At 39.3% G+C, this 17,917-nt stretch overlaps 2 protein-coding genes across 10 annotated transcripts in view; one reads left to right on the top strand and one right to left on the bottom strand.

Annotated features, from left to right (window-relative positions):
- The window catches only part of LOC131243137 (uncharacterized), a 30,517-nt gene extending 21,497 nt beyond the window's left edge, over window positions 1–9,020 (top strand). The window contains exons 2-4 of the mRNA XM_058242265.1: window positions 92–732; window positions 7,480–7,680; window positions 8,522–9,020. Coding sequence (XP_058098248.1) covers window positions 92–732; window positions 7,480–7,680; window positions 8,522–8,566 — 887 coding nt within the window. The 3' untranslated portion in view covers window positions 8,567–9,020. The remainder of the gene's footprint in view (window positions 1–91; window positions 733–7,479; window positions 7,681–8,521) is intronic.
- A 2,400-nt stretch (window positions 9,021–11,420) lies between these two features.
- The window catches only part of LOC131243135 (calcium-dependent protein kinase 26-like), a 49,523-nt gene continuing 43,026 nt past the window's right edge, over window positions 11,421–17,917 (bottom strand). For 5 of the 9 annotated variants that reach the window (XR_009169889.1, XR_009169890.1, XM_058242264.1 and 2 more), the window contains one exon: window positions 11,421–11,638. The gene's annotated coding sequence lies outside the window, so the exon portion shown is untranslated. Of the gene's footprint in view, window positions 11,639–11,992; window positions 12,400–17,917 lie in introns of those variants that run through there. The other 4 variants (XR_009169891.1, XM_058242259.1, XM_058242261.1 and 1 more) reach the window with 2 other exon arrangements.

Here is a 17,917-nt window from a genome sequence, read left to right on the forward strand (position 1 = left end):
ATTGGAATGTTGATATTTTTGGACATGTAGTATCCCTGCTGCATATAATTTAATATGGTTCTCACATCTTCTTCTTTGCTTTTCATTTCAGGGTGGGAAGAATTTACTAGAAATGTATCTGGTGAGTGGGATGGGTTTGGGGCAGATTTTACTAGTGAAGGAAAGCCCATTGAACTTCCAGAGTCCATTGTTCCTGAAGAATTTAGGGAATGGGAGGTTAAGGTGTTTGATTGGCAGATTCAATGCTCCACACTCGCTGAAACTGATGAACCTGTACTTGTGTACAAACTGATAAAGCTACTACCCACTGTTGGATGTGAAGCCGATGCTGCAACACGGTATAGCATCAACGAGAGGAGCATAGGTGGCATAAACAATAAAGTTTCTGCCTTTGCATATCACCCAAGCGGATGCTATGTAGCTGTCTGGCCTGTAGAGGACCGGGAAGCATACAGATTGCTTGAGTTGGAGCATTGCTTGGTTGATCCTCAAAATCGAGAGTCTCGTGTGAGGATAATTCAAGTTTTTCGATTGGAGAATACAATGATGAAATTGCAAAACATCAAGGTCTTCTGTGAGCAGTGGTATGGGCCCTTCAGAAATGGGGAACAACTCGGTGGATGTTCTATTCGTGATTCTGGATTTGCATCTACAGAGGTTGTGAAACTATCAGAAGTTATAGGTGTGTGGCAGGGCACGAGCACTGTTGCCAGCTTTCACGGTCCCCGGAGAGTGAGTTTCATAATTCCTTTATGTTTTCTAAAATAGAATCATTCTCTTGTGTTTGTACTTTACTGTTATATTGTATTCATCAAGTTGAGGTGCTTGAGGAAACTTCTTCCAGTATATGCAAGTTTTGATGTGTGCGTGTGTGCATGCATGTGTATATTAAGGTGTCCCGTATCGATATCAGTTGGCGTAACGGTGCCCTCCGAAACCGATATGAATACGGGGGCGTAACGGATCATAACGGTGCAAATTTTTTTTTTTTTACCAAAAAAATATGATAAAATATGGATTAAATCCGGAATATTCTAAGCATTCCAAATATGCATTCATTTATAAATTGGAATATTCTAAGCATTCCAAATATGGTGGTATAACGGTCCACTCTTTGATGTGAAGTTGTATCAGACTGTCTGATGAATTTATGAACCAGATAACTTAAATTTGACTACGAAATTCATATATTTAATTTTCTAAATATCTAATTTATATACTTAACAACTTGATATCATTTCTCCCAATAGTTATTTAAAAAAATGAAATTAAATTCAGGTAGATGGCGTTGCCAATTTGGGCTGACTTGGAGGACCAATATATGCACCAAATTAGCCTCAAATTCATGCAATTTATTGTCATTATCCCACTTATGAATTGGTGGACATTTATTGGATAGTGAATCATGAAAAAAATCAAAAGGCCCTATTTTAAAAAATAGAACTCCACAAATTAACAATTAAAACTATTCAAACAATTTGATTTTGGCATTGTGAGTTAGCAATTACAGTCCATAATTTAATTGCTAAATTTTAAGTTAATATGTCTCGTGTACAAATTTTTAAGGCTCAAATTAGGCGGGACTCAGATTGTGAAGTGTAGCACATGTGTCAAAATTTTTTAGGCCCCACCCGTGATGAATGTGTTATATGCACACCGTCCATTCATTTTGCCAAATAATTTTAGCCAAAAATGAGGCACATCCAAAGCTCAGGTGGATAGCACCATAAGAAACAACAATAATTAAACGTTCACCATTAAAAATTTATGGGGGGCTACAAAAGTTTTAGATCAAGCTGACATGTGTGTTTTCTCTTCATCCACGTCAGTGTGACCTAATTAATAGGTTAGATTGAAAATAAACATTACAGTGGACCTTAAGAAATTTTTAATGGGGACCATTCTATAACCACTGCTTCCTATGGTGTGGTCCACCTTAGATTTGGATATTATTAATTTTTTAGATCCTGACTTAAAATGACGTGGCAAAATGGATGGACGACATGGATAAAATATATACATCATGGTGGGGTCCACTTGGGTCTGATCAGATTAGATTGGATGGAAAATAAACGTTACCGTGGGCCCTATGAATTGTTTAACGGTGAAAATATTATCTCCGCTGCTATTTTTGGTGTGGTCCAGATGATCTTGAGATATAATTCATTTTTTGGATAGTGCTCTAAAATGATCTCTGAAAATAGATGAACGGTGTAGATGTAATAAATACATCACTGTGGAGCCCATATAACTTTGATCTCCTTTGAACTGTTCGTACAACTCGGAGCTCGAGGAGTGTCAGCGCTCGTCTTAGCGTGACACGTACCTACAGCCAGTGTTCGAAATATCGGTATCGCACAATGTATCGCACCCTTGGGATACAGATACGTATCGGTTATCGCATGGGATATATTGTTTGTATCGCATAATTTATCGCACTTTTGGGAAACATGGGGAAACATTAAGATAATTGTTGATTTTTTCAATGAAACTTCAGGGATTATTTAAAAAGACCCTAATACACACTTTTAAATCATAAAATCTCAAAAAAGAAATGGACATAATAGGTTTCCTTTGTATATTGTACTAAGATATGCGCTGTGCAATTGAACTATGACAACTATATTCAGTATCCACCCCATCCATCCGTTTTTTCATATCATTTTAGGACATTATTAAAAAAAAATGAAGCAGATCCAATAATCAAGTGGACCATACCATAGGAAACAATGATGATTGACCATTAGTGGGCCACAAAAGGTTAGATCAAGTTGATAATTGTTTTTTCTCTTCATTCAAACTTATGTGAAGTTATCAATAAATTAAGTGCCTAATAAAATATAGGGAAAATCAAGGTGCACCCTAAAAAGTTTTTAATGGTACTGTGTTCAACCACCATTTTTTCCTTGAGTATAGTCCACTTGAGACGAAAAATAAGACAGATCTAACGATCAAGTGGACCACACTGAAAAAAGTAATGGGGGGATTAAACGTCTGCCATTGAAACCCTTTAGGGGTTCACGGAAGTTTTGGATCAATATAAAATTTGTTTTTCCTCTTAATTCATGTCTTTGTGACTTTATGAACAGATTGGATGGAAAATAAACGTTATGGTGGGCCCTACAAAATGACTCTTGCATTTAATCCCACTGACATTTAATGCTTAGTGCATTTTAATGCAACCATGCTTATTATTTCGTGTGGTCCACTTGAGCGTTGGATATGCCTCATTTTCGTACTCATACCTTAAAATAATATGAGAAAAGGGATTGACGGTTTGGATGTACAGATACATCACGGTGGGCCCGACCACAGACCTGCCCGTTCGGAGCTAGGGACGGGCGGGGGTAGTACGCAATCCGCGTCCTTATGTGGTACACCAGCCAATCCGCTTCCTTTTGGACCAGATTTAATGTTATATGGCCCCACAATAATATATTTATTATATCCACACCGTTCAACCATTTGGAGAGATTATTTTAGATCATGAGCCAAAAAATAATTAATATCCAAAGCTCAAGTGGACCACACCACAAATAGCAGTGGGACAATGATTCTCACTGTTAAAACATTCGTAGGGCCCACCGTGACTTTTATTTTCCATCCAATCTGTTCACGAGGTCACACAGAGCTGGATGAAGAGGAAAAATAAATATCATATTTATCCAAAACTTCTCTGACCTCGAAAGGGTTTCAATGGTAGACGTTCATTCTCCCACTATTGTTTGTTGTTTGCAGTGTGGTCCACTTGTTCTCTAGATCTGTCTTATTTTTCGGCTCAAGCCTTACAACGAGCTCGCCAAATGGAAGAACGGTTTGGATATAACGCATGCCTTATGATGGGACCCACAACACTTGATGACGTCAACACTCGGTGGTGTGCGGTACACCACCCAACCCAAAATCACTTAAAGAGGGCTCGGACGCTCTTGTTTTTCGACGCAGCGAGGGTTCCGGCCTTCCGGAACCCTAAAATCTCGCCCAAATCTAGGAAATTTCAGATTCACGATGATTTCTCGACATTTCGGAGAGGATTTCTCTGGATTTCGCTTGGATTTTTTCGGACATCGATAGATTTCTCTCCTGTGACCCGGAATTGTCGACCATGGCCTGATTCCTCGCCAGAATCTCCAAGAAAGGGGGAAGTTGAAGAAAAATTGCAGAAAATCCTACTTACCTGTCGAGTGGCCCACCTCCAGCTAGGTATGCTCCGATTTCTTTTCTTTTTTTTTTTCTAATTCAATTTTTTTTATTCTCCACAAGCCGGATCCGATTTTCTGTCCGTGCATTTGTCTCCGATGATAATGGAGAAGAAATCTCGCCATATCGTCGATATATCATGCGATATCGATGATATATCGGCTGATATTGGGATTTTGAATTTTTTGGTTTCTTCCGGTGGTTATCGGGGGTGTATCGTCTCGCAGTGGTGCGATACCGATAATATCGGCCGATAGTATCGATATTTCGAACATTGCCTACGACTACCTGCTAGCTGGTGCGTGGTACGCCTGAAAAAAAAAAAAAAGAGAGAGAGAGAGAGGGGGGGAAACCGAAAAGAAAAAAAGAGGGAAAGAAGAGAAGAAAAGAGAGAGAGAGAGAGAGAGAGAGAGAGAGAGAGAGAGAGGAAGAAGAAGAAGAAGAAAAGGAGGAAGAAGGCCGCAGCCACAGCTGCCTGAGAAGAAGAAGAAGAGGAAGAAGAAGAAGAAGAAAGAGAAGAAGAGGTACGGTTTTTTTTTTTTTCAAGGCCCGTAACAGCCGTTACGGGTCAGTAACGGCCGTTACGCCCGTAACGGGCCCTTATCGGCCGATACGGGTACAAAAACTGGGAACGGCCGATACAGCCCCGTATCGCGTAACGGGTACCACCGTTACCGATACGTATCGGCCGTTATGGCCAATACGTATCCGATTTGGGATACCTTGGTTGTATATGATGCACGCGCACATGTGTGCGTACATATGTATGTGATAGACAAAAGATTCTGATATTATCTATATGAATAATTCAAATATGCATTTGATTTAAGGTGTTGAAATCACAGAAAGCTATGAGAGGATTTTGGGAGGTCATGCCATGTAATTTAAGTCATATATTAATTTATATTGTCAATGTGAGTGTCGATTCATTTCTACATTTTTATGATCAATGAGATAGAAATGGAAAGCATCAGGTTAGATTGTTCATCTCATCTTGAAACTGCAATCAAGATGGAGTGAAGTGCCACATCCTTCTATGTGACATGTTTCCATCTTGCAAATCTTTTTCTCATGATTGTCATGGCACACAAGTATGTAACTTCCATCTCTCTGTATGTGATTGTGTTTCGATATGTCAACCGCACTTCTTTATGTATGCTTGTTCGCTCTCAATGATTTATATTCTCTCACACAATATTCCTTAGCTTCAAATCCTTCTATGGTATCAGAACAGGTTTTCTTTACTTCTATTATTATTATTATTATTTTATTTTGCATATTTTGCTCGGTTAAATTACATCCATGAATTGTGGATCCATTTTTCGTTTGTTCTCCATGCATTATATTAGAAATTTTATCACCACTTCAATTTTGTTGCAACTCTCTTAGCATTAACAAATTGTGGTCAGAGATTCTCTTGAAAGCTAGATGCATCGGCCCCAACGTCTTCCAGTTCCTATTGCAGTTTACCATAGTTCCGTCTCGTTCACTTTTGGTTTTACCTATACCTGTTACTAAATTGAATCAACTTTTTATCAAGACGAACTAGAACTACTGAATTTGTGTTCATGCTAAATATGTGAATGGTTCCTTTCTGCAAGTGCTTCCTAGGCATTTCCGAAACTCGAAACTTTTAGAAGCTGCCTCTTCTACACTCTTCCCTCTTGCCATATTAAGAGATGAATGGCATCGGTGCGACCTTTGATGTACTAATCTATGCCGAGAAATTTCACTAAGAGATCTCTTTTGTGAAAAGCTTGAAACAAGTTAATCTTTCAAAAAAAAAAAAAAAAAAAAAACACCTTGAAACGAGTTATGCTGAACATGCATACTGTATCTAATGCCAGCCAATCTTGAACAGCACGTTGTCATGGACGGATCATTTTCGTGCCCAGTGACGTGGACATAGTCATTTTGGCCCTCTCTGTACGTAGAGGTTTCTTCATGTAGAATATTCTAGAGAAGATTAGAGAGTTGTTGAGATCTTTGAAACATTCTAGAGTTCTCTAATCCTTTGTAGCTTTAGTTGTATAGAGAATTCTAGAAACCTTTTAGATTCTTTTTAGCTGTTGGATTGTTGCCATATGGCGCCATCCTAATTGTACATGTGTATATTCTAGTCGCTTCCTACCACTATATAAGTAGATAGCTCCAATGTTGTCAAATTGTTATCGTATCGCAAATCATAACAGGGGTTGAATCATATCGAATCATAAATAGCAAGTTTTTTTTTTTTCTGATGTACAAAAAATATCTATAAAAAGATATGAGTAAATTAGAAAAGTTTAAAAACTCAGCAATCATCCATTTACCATCAACATGTACCAAAAAAGTAATACATATCATGATATTATCAATTGAGAAAATGTACATGGTATACATAATTGTTTTCTTTTATTGTCTTTTGAAAATTTTACCTTAAAAAGCATACTAGTCTTTTTAAAATTTGGTTCTTTTGTACCTTTCTTGAGTGTAGAATCATGTTAGAAAAAATGTCATTCAATTTTTTTATTTTTTATTTTTTTGTGAATATAAAAGATATCTTGATTTCTTTGTTTTGGTTTTTTTTTTTTTTTTTTTTTTTTTTTTTGGAGGTATTTTTGTTTTGGGTTTTTGAATATCAAAATCTTCAAATCTCCTCTCCCTCCCTCTCTCAAAACAAAAAATGGTACAAAGAAAAAGAAAAAATGAATTAAAAAATTTTAAAAATGTGAATTTCAAGTATTTTTTGGGCTCGTTTACAGTTTATGATTATCATATGATTCGATAGAATTTGTATGATAATTGTACGATTATTTAGGATTTATGATTTGGGTGTACAATTCAAATTATTCACCCATATGATATGATATGAATCGTACAATTCATACCGGCTCTTCAAGTAGCTAGACTAGCAGCACTTGGGTGGTTGGCTTACTCGTTTGCGTCAGGACTGTGAGACAGGTGCCTCACGGTCTATGCTTGGGGAAGCACTTGTGCCATGAGGCCCATGAAAACGTGGTCCATGGCTACTCCAAAGAACCTTGACTTCCTTGACACATTGCACACTGGCACCATAAAGTTGTTATTAGCTTTCCTAAGAGAAGCAGTTAAACTTTCTTCAATTTTGCTACCAATCTTCTTGCTTGAAGGGAATAGTCCTGCCTAAGCATTCAAACCCTTTTCCTTTCTTGGGGGTGTGGTATCGGTTGATAATCTTATAACGTGAATGTTAACTGTAGATTGTAACCTGTTGTAATGAAACCTATCTAATTCTGATCTAATCTCTGATTGTACCAGATAATTTTCCAAGAACTGGTGGATGAAAACCCACGAAGCTTGATGAGAGATCAACATGGCCTCACATTGCTCCCAAAGCAGCTCTGGTGTTCACTAGAAGAAAGAGAGGATGGCGAATCTTGGGCGGAAGTGGGATGGTTGTTAGATAGCGGGCGTGCTCTGACATCAAGATGCATTTTCTTAAAAGATGGGAAGTTGGAGGCAAGTTAATATCTGATAGTTTATCTATGATGCTTACAAACAGAAAGCCTGTTATTTGTAAAGATCACCATGGTGCCATCCATGTTCTCTAATCCCAAACTTCATAAAATGTAAATAAAGGGATTCATATCACTGCCCAAGCAAGATTAATTTAGTCATGACATGTCTTTCTAAGGAGCATTAACTCTATTATATCATGATCAAATTACCCTTGTGAGGTTAGAAATAGGCATACCCTTGTTAAGTGAAAACTGCTGATATAAATTATGCAAAAGGTTGGACAAAGTCAGGTCAAGTGTATGCACTGTGCTATTGCTTGTACAAGTGAAATGCTATCATCTTAGGGTCTGTTTGGTTGCAACTTGAAAATAGGTTCATCCCATTTTATTTATTACCAGTTGCTATTAGTTAGAGTTCATAGTTTATATGAACTGTTGGCTATATTTTTAATACCTACCAAGAAAAGATCTTTAATACATAATTATGATTAAAATAAAATGAGATGAGATGATCTCATTTTTAAGTGGCAACTGAACAGGCATAGCCTTTCTCCAAGCAATTTGGGATTTGCTGGAACAAAAACGCTACAAAATGACAAGATTTCCTAAAGACATAATAAACGGTGCTAGTTTTTTTCACAGTTGCAAGGGCATCAGATCGCTTGAAGAAGATAGATCTCGGGGTGTTTTATACAAATGTGAAAAGTGGGTGTCTTTGTAATTCTTTCACTTGTTGAGGATACCTCCGTTATTTCAGGGAGGAGAGTGATCAGGTCCTTGCATATAAGAATAGGACTTTTGGATTTTGACATGCCTGTATTTTCTTTCTTATTTGGGTGCAGGAGATTGCAATTGGCCATGAAACTTCAACTTCAGAGGGGGTTTAGCTGCTCTGTTCCTGAACTTGTAATTTTGTAGACATATCATGTATTGTTACTCTTTTAAAGCATAAATAGAGAATTCATCACTCCTTGCATATATTGTATGATGTTGCCTTTCTTTCCTCTACCATAGATTTAAATGCTTCATTCATCACACTGGTTTGAAGATGATGGCGACTTCTGTGCAGGTGATCTGTATGTAACTGAGTGTTTTAAGGGGGTTTGTTCCATGATGTGTAGGGTAACTAGGTGATTAAGAGGGCCCAGTAGAGGACATCCCAGCGATTGAGTTTGGTAAAACTGTAATGATACAAGAACAAGGGAGTTCTTCAACCTTAAGGGCCCGTTTGGTTACCATCTTTAGCAAATCTGTTCAGCTAAGGCTTGTTTGAATAGACTATTCCATTGTATCGACTGTTGTTTGTCAAACACCCCATAAGAAGTTCTGCTTTCTTTTTCATTGCTAGTAGACATACTTGAGTTTTCTTCCCAAACTATACTTTAAAGTCTTAACATAACCGCCAGGGCTGATGCTCTTATGAGCCACATATACATACTACCAATCTGTATTTTGAAAGCGATCACAAGGATTCCACCATAGCTGTGGTGGAACTGGGCAAAAGTGAGGCTGCCATGGTCCATGTGCGCCGTCCGACTAGGCCTGACAATAGCCTGGGCTTAAAATTCAAGCCCGCTTTTCAATCAGGCCAAGTTTGGAACATGTACAACAGCCCATCAGCTCAGCCCGAATTTGGCTCCGCTTGCCCCTGTAATTAAAAAAAAAAAAGGACCCAACCCATCTCTCTCTCTCTCTCTCTCTCTCTCTCTCGGCCCAACACACGGGCCTGTGCCAGGTTTTGGCCTTCTTTGAGCAATGTAGGCTGGACTTTGACAATGCTTGGCCCAGCCCATTGATACCCTACATTCAACCCGCCAATGCCAATTCAACTATTGCATGGTCCCACCATAGAGAACACCCAGATTGGTGCTGGGTTGCCCTGAACCGGTGCGTCAGATTGCGCCATCTGATAGGAAGTCCCAAAAATCAGGCGAGAATGCCTACCATAGAAAACACCCAGATTGGCACCAGGGCCCAAACCAGCGGCATCAGGTGTGCCCTGTGATAGGAAGTGCCAAAAAGAGGCCGATCCAACCATCACTTGAATTTGTTGGTTTTGTTGGGGGTATTTTAATTAAGTTTAATTAGCCAAACAATGGCCGTAAGGGACCAGAATAACAGCCTGTTATACTTATAAACCATAGGAGCCGTTGTATTGGAGGCTGCTAGTACAATTACTTAATGTAAGAGGATGCCCTGATTGCCCTTATAGAAAGCACGTTCCAGGCAGCTCCTTAAGCATTTCTATTTTCCAACCAATACACATGCCCATCCGTTTGAACCCACATGACTGGGCATTATCCGCAACCATTTAATCAAAAGCTTTCTTGTAGTGTGAATAGAAAGGGATTAAAGAAAAAAAAAAAAAAAAAAAATCACAGTTCCATTTCATCAAATGCTTGGATAAGACATTTGGGAAAAGCTATGCACTTAAGAACCACAAAAAGGGCCATTGATAGGACCATCAAAACCATCACTAGGTAACCAATATTGGGTGTTCATACAACAGTCCGGTTTTGATTTATACTAATTATGCCTGCCACAATGGTTTTCAGGTCACCACAGGATACAAATCAGTCCATGGCGGGTCCTTGGGAGAATCGTTTTGAAAGGTGCATTTAAGATGTCAATGGGTAGTAGGTTTGGACCTGAGATCAAAGGCAGGATTACTAAGTGGGCCAGGGCCAACCTGACTGTTGGCCCAATTATTCATGCCAACTTTTGGACGTCTGGTCCAATCGATGAAGAGTTGCTGACCGAGGCGAGGCTGCCCCACCTCATTCGTAACTTGGGCTACCTCCCAAATTGCATAGTACAAATTGATTTCTCTTCACAAACTAACTGAATTGCAGTTTGGCTTTGGTTATGCATACAAATAACACCTTGAAGGTTCATCTGCTCGATCAGTAAGCCCAGCTCAAGCTGTTTTCAGAGGCACCACACGCTATCTCATCCTGATGATGTAACATTCAGATGTCCTACAAAAAATGGTATAGAAACCTATAATTCTTTCTTTGCAGTGGAAGTTGTATGTGGTGGTGTTTGGATACACCTAGGGCTGTACACGAGCCGAACCTTGTCCTTGAGCTGACTGGCCAGCTCAGCTCGGCTTGGCTCAGGCTGGCTCAAGTCGAGTTCGAGTTCAAGCTTTCGAGTTGAGCGTTTTCTTTTTAGTTTTTACACGAACATATGTTTTTTTATATTATATATAATATATAATATAATATATTAATTAAGTTATATATAATAATAATAATAATAATAAAATTATAACTTGAGTCAAGTTCAGGCCGAGCTTCGAGGTCGGGCCAGCTCGAGCTACGCTCAAAATTCTTTCAAGCTAAAAAAAATAAGCTCAGCTTGGCCCGAACCGGCTTTCAAGTCAAGCCGAATCAAGCTTATCCGAGCCGAGCTGAGCAAGTTAACCAAGCTAGCTCGGTTCGTGTCCATCTTTTGATGCACCCCACATCCGCCAACAGAGCTGCTGAATTTGGTTTTACCACTGTTTTCAGACTGAACTGAATTGAATAATGCATCATACCAGAACTGCCACGCAGGGAACGTCCAAAGTGCCCTAAACATCATTCCCCACTGTCATGGTTAGCATTCTGGATATTCAAAGTGCAGTCTCCATGAAAAAGCAAAACTTGAAGACTTTTCTAACCCTCCCACCAAACAAAACAAAACAAAACAAAACAAAACAAAAAAAAAAAAAAAAAAGCAGAAGAGATTGATGCAACTGTGTAATTTATAGCATTTTTAGAAATTATTTGCCCCTTACAGACGTGAGTAGCTAAAATAAGCCTACTCAAATAATCTGAACTGCTCAAACACACAAAGCCTCATCGCCAGATAACATTTCCAAGACTTCCCGGAGCTGGGTAAAACCCGAAAGAGATCTCAAAGCTAGCCATCACTGCCACTCTCCTCTTCGGCCTTGCTGTACAACCCACCGGAGTCTTAATAGGGGGAAAAAAAAAAGCCCAACAACAACAAAAAAAGGTTATGTGAAAAATATAGAAGAAACATCGAAGAGCAGAGGAAGTACATATGAGGGAGAAATTGGTAGAGTAATTGCTAGTGACTGTTTAATTGCACTTGTAGAGGTTTGCTCCCCTCGTGTTGCAATGTGATACCTCTGGACTTTTTTTTTTTTTAATTTCAATGACTGAAACCATTTATGTGATGGGTCTCCCCTTGGATGTGGGATGACTAAAAAATTTATTGGATTGAATGTTTCAACCCTATGATTACATAAAGGTTATGGTGACTGCCATTTTCAAAGCAAAAGGTGGCCATCACACACAAAAAAGGAAAGGGAGGGGAGGGAGGGCAGAGGTCCACTCATCGGGTGGGTATGTGTACAGCGAATGTTGACTGTTGGCAAGCTCTTTCTAAACTGTTCAATCTTTTTGTATGCACAGCCCACCTGATGAGTGGATCAATGCAATTGTTGGGGAGGGGTCATCTTCAAAGTAGGGGCTATCTTATGTTCTCAGATGTTCCACACACTTGCTAGGTTGGCACAGATGCAGCATGCTGAGGTGCGTGCGGGGCTAGCAAGCCACTCACTATATGATGGTACCTTGACTTCATTGACATCCACTACAATAACTGTTTCTAGACATTACTGAAGCTAGCAAGGTTTAGGCTTCTTCTTTCTTTTTTCCCCTCCCATCTCATGTCCTCAAGTCTTCGATTAAGGGAGCTGATCCAATGCCTGTAAGAGGCACAGGAGTTATTGCGACTCCACATTGGTCAACCACTAATAAAAAAATTCCCTTGATATGCAATCCTAACCTGATCAATTGAACCTTTTCTCATGGAAGCGAGTGATTTCCTTAGTATCTATATGACTATATCTACACCACCAAACAAACATTTAGGATTATCTGGTGAATATGATTTTCTTCTTCTTCTTCTTCTTCTTCCTTTTTTTTTGGCCAATTTATTATTGAAAGTGTTGAATGCATGGTCCAGATGTGATCAACATATATGATGCTGCGTGCACGGTCAACAATGTGGAGGAAAATAGTAACTCCCATGCCTTGCGATAACATCTAAATATTACATATTTATTCTCTTAATTGCTCTAGTTTCCATACATTCAAAGTGCTTAACTGATTAACTAAACATCTAATTTGTACATGTGAGTTAATCCGTAAAACAAATACAAAATCATGGTGATTAAAGCTCAAAAGATTAATCAAGAGAAGAGTTGGAGATTTGGAAGACATTAGTGAAAAATTCGCATGCCAAAGATCAAGAAAACCAAGTACTTTTGATGAAAGAATGATTGAAAAATCACGTAATTCAATAACAGAAATAACAAACTGTTCGGTCCCACATGAGGTTGGATCCGTCCGACCGAATGTGTACAAAACAGTCCAACAACAAACAGTGATTTTCGTGGATAATTCGGCTCGACACTTGGGTCTAACTGAAGCCGGGTTCAGTGCCGCCAACGGATAGTTCGATGCGACTTAAGGAAGACAGAGACTTCAGAAGAAATTTGAGGAAATTTGGCTGTAACCAAAAAACTAATTCGATGTAACCGAAGGCTATAGTCGGTGCAACTGAAGCGTAACAAAAGTGTGAAAATTGAAGTCGGTTCTAACTCGGTGCGAATTTTTCCTATTTAAAGGGGTGTTCTAAACCTTTATAAGTACGAATTAGGGTACAGGAGAGAGACTTAGGAGTTGCAGAGCTTCTTTGAATTCATCATTCCCTCTCAATCCTTCGATTCTAATTTGTTTTTCTAGATTTTCTTTATGTTTTGTTTAAGATGTTAGTCATGTTTGGCTATTCTCTTAGCTAAGGCCAAGGGATGAACCTTTTAATGGATATTTAATGTTTAATTCGTTTCTTTAATGAAAGTTAATGTTTTTATGTTGAATTATGATTGGACGTGGTTGAATTTCTAGATTGGGGAAGAAATCAATCTGTACAGTAGTTTGATCTATTGTTGCCTTTAGGTACATTAGATGCTTTCAATTCCCGGCGATGTGATTACCTATATCTTCATAAGAGAACAAGTCTGTCATGATTCTAATCCATATTGGATGTTTTTTTTATTGATACTATTAAGTTATCTTCCGATTAGAATGGATTGGAATCCAGTTCTAGTTGAGTTGTCAACTTGAAAAGATGAATTGAATTCAAAGTCTATTGATTGGGGATTATTGGATCCTTAGTCCTTTTTATAATTGTTTTTATAGCTCTTATATTCTGCTGGATTAAAAACCTAGACCAATCGTTTTTTCTTAGATTAAATTCTTAGTATATTCTCACCGAATTCCATGTGGATCAACCCCGATCTTACCGAGTTATGACTACATCGCATCCCTATACTTTGGGTTGTCAACCCTTGGGTTCGATTAAGTTTTTGGCACCGTTGCCAGGGAACTTTGCGCCGAGAATACTTAGGTTTAGGTTAGGCTTTAATTTCTAGTTCTAACCTAGTTTTGCTTTTAGGTTTAATTCTAGGAAGATTGATTCTAGTTAGGGGTTGTTAGAGATTAAAAAAATAAAAATAAATAAATAAAAACTAATATCGCTTGTTTAGTTTTTGTTTTTGTAGCCTAGTTTTTCTAAACCGGTAATTTTGTTCCTTCATCTTATTACTTTTTAGTTGTTGTAGGATTTTTAATTTTCGTTGTAAGATTTTTATTTTCTAGGTTTAGGTTTAGAACTTAGTTTCCTGTGTTTAGTTCATGCCCAAGTGGGTAAGGGACCAAACAAAGCGACTTCTAAGTAATGGAGGTCTAATCGACAAGCTTTCTATCCAACGTCAAGTTACAAAATATCTGAGTACACCTGAATCATCTCAAACCATGGTTGTGAACACTCCAAACATGCCTGAGCAGAAGCCATACCTTGGGATTATAACCGGCAAGAACAACCGCACCATCTTGTATGATTTTTCCAGTCAATGTAGGCAACCTGGATTTCAAACTAGGAGTAATTCAACTTTTTCCTAAATTTCACGGGCCTAACTCAGAAAGCCCAATATCTACATCTCAAGGAATTCAATGAGATTGTAGCGACTTTGCATTACAACGTCTCTGAAAATGCCATTAGACTTTAAGTTATTTCCCTTCTCTCTAAAGGAGAGGGCCAAGTCATGGCTCCATTCACTGAGATCACACTCAATAGACATGTGCGCTAAGATAGCCTGGGAGTTCCTTAAAAAATTCTTCCCGGTTCATAAAACCAATACCTTAAGGCGCACCATCATGAATTTCTCCCAAAAGGAAGACGGGACATTCTTCCAATGTTGAGAGAGATTCAAGGATTTGTTACTCGCATGCTCACATCATGGTTAGAAATTTGGCAAGTAATTAGCTTTTTATATGGACTGAATTCAAATATGCGTCAATTTGTTGAAATGATGTGCAATGGTGAGTTTATGACAAAAGACTCATAGGAGGCATGGGATTACCTTGATAGATTAGCTGAAAACGCACAATCATGGGACACCACCAACAAATATGATGCAGGACAATTAACCACTTGCTCTAAAAGCTCGAACTGTTAGAGCATAGCGAATTAACCCCGTTATCTCATATAGCCAAAGCCCCACATCTCATGGGTTAGGACCTCGGTCGAAACCCCCTCGTGGGCTCCAAATCACATGGGTACTGCCTCACACGAGCCGCTCACCCCGAGTGTGTCCCTGCATCCCACAGGCTACCCCACTAGAGCTCAGTGTGAAATGCGCATTAATCACCCCCGGTGAGGGGTCTCAAACACAAAACCTCCCTTGCGGGCCCCGCCCACCCTGAGTGTGCCTCTGCATCCCACAGGCGACCCTAGAGGTGGGCATGTTGGACCCAATCTGATGGATCCGACCCGACTCGGTGCCGTTACGAACAGAACCAGCGGCTTAGATCGGCCTAATCGAGTCTGTCCACCCAGATCCGATCGTCTTTCAGGTCGGGTCCGGATAGAGGTCTATTGAGACCGATCCGACCTGGATACCCGAACCGAAAAGGATCCGGCCCGAACCGACTAGACCCGACCCGGAGCGGGTAGTATAAATATTGTTTTTAATTTTTTACCCTAGCTCGTTTACACCCCTCCCCTCTTTTCTTACCCTATCGAATGAACGAGCCTCTTCTTCTTCTTCTTCTTCTTCCTCTCCAGTCTCCAGTTTTTAGCCTCCCCTTCCCGATCTTCTTCCTCTCCAGTCTCCAGCCTCCCCTTCAGCGCCCGACGCCCATACTATCCGGTAGCCACGCGTCTCACTCACTCCGTGGCGTTTGTTGGTTATTAAAAGTCAAGTGGCGTCCACACGCGCCCTCGTGCAAAAGCCCTCATCTCCTCGCCCTCGTGCAAAGGCTTCTAGCAACATTTCAAGGTTTGCTCTCTCTCCTCTCTCTCTCTCTCTCTCTCTCTCTCTCTCTCTCTCAACCCTAGATTTCTCTCTCACGGTTTTCTATAGACGTTTGAATTCTGTTTTCGATGCGTTTGGGCGTTCCTGATTCAGAATTGTTAGGGTTTGTGTGTGGATTTTATCCTTGGATCCGGTGTGGCTTTTGATTTCTTTTTTCTTTGGATTTTGAGTTCAATTATGATTTTTATGTTGCACACGTGTCAAATTGACACCCGTTTGAAATATCGAGGCCGTTCAGAGGAAGGCTTTCCTGTGTATGTGCCCTAGTTCGAATTCAGGTCGGTCTGTTGTGCAATAGACGTGGGTACTAAAAAAACGAACGGCTAGAAAGTACCAGCTGATGTTTTAGGTCTAATGTGCGCGTATGGCCCTTGTGATGAGCAAAGCGACTTGAATTTTTGACCGGAGCACATACTTGGTGTGGCCTACCTGTAGAACGGTTTTGATCTGGCATGCTTGAGCTTTGTGGTATGTGTGGGGTGAGTCCTGATGTGCGAACATCATTTGGATGTCCTTTTTTTCTGAAGTATGAGAATCTGGTTGGGTTTCTACTTGCATTTGGTGTTCTTGATTTGGGATTATTGCTCTTAGAAGGATTTTTAGGGATCATATTGGCAATGTTAAATTCATGGTTGATGTAAAGGGGGAAAAGGGGGGAATATATTGGATTCTGAAAGTATTCGGCCATGATCGGCACAAGTTTATTGAAATTATCACTTGCTATTGATAAAGTTCTTGCTTGATTTCAAAGCAGATTTTATTTATTTATTTATTTATTATTTTGTCAAGTGGTGCCCACTAGTGGGGGATCAAACGGGGTTTGCATCTAACTGCACGACATGAAAATGAGTTTGACTGCATCTAAGGCACGAAACGCCCTTTGGAAAGTGCATCCAAACAGACTACTGTTTTGATTGTGGATAGAAAATGGGTTTGGCTCAAAATAGCATTTAGGCATGAAACGCCCTTACGACGGTGCATCCAAACAGACCACTGTTCTGATTGTGGACACGAGATGCTACACCACTCACATGTTTCACAAGTTCTTGTGCCACATGAGAAGGTGACTGTGCACTGGTAATTTCACAAGCTAATGGCCACTTGTTATAATTTGTTAATCTTACTACAGCTCATATATGATAGGGCCCACCTTATGGATGGCCTGGATCTCAAACAAAGAGATGGCATCTTCTATCCCTAGAAAAAGAAACAAGCTTTCGTGTTTTGTTACTCATAGAAAATGACTTCTCTTATTCTTTACTGTTCCCTGTCTGATTGGTTTAACAATCCTAAATTCTGATTTTTGGAAGTTTCAATGATGGCTATTTCAACCCATCATTGTTATATTCTTGTCCAAGCTCTCCATAAATCATTCCAAAGAAAAAATCTACTTCGTAAATTAAGATAACCATCTGAACTGCATTCTTGGTGTTGATTTACTATGCTGAGATTGTGTAAGTGGTGGCTCCCCAATTTCCACTTGCCATTGATGGGTATTGGATTTGTAATTTTTAGTTTCTCACTATCCATGTTCGAGTACTTGCGTTGGTTGCATTTATCAATCTCTTCAATTGCAAAACCCACTCCATTAATACCAAGGGACTAGCTCCCAAATTACAATTCAGATCATTTCAGTTTCAACTTGAAACGCATGGAATTGGAACTAAGATTTTGTTTGTTGTAATGAATTAAAGTGAAGCCCTTCCCATGTTGGTCATTTCTTCTATATTGAATTCGTTAAGCAGTACGTTGGAATACATCTGAATGTATTGCAATAAGATATGTTGGGACTCAAACCACTGGAATTGGTTTTTTTTTTTTTTTTTTTTTTTTTTTTTTTAAG

The sequence above is a fragment of the Magnolia sinica genome, chromosome 4 (assembly GCF_029962835.1).
Source record: "Magnolia sinica isolate HGM2019 chromosome 4, MsV1, whole genome shotgun sequence".
NCBI lineage: Eukaryota > Viridiplantae > Streptophyta > Magnoliopsida > Magnoliales > Magnoliaceae > Magnolia > Magnolia sinica.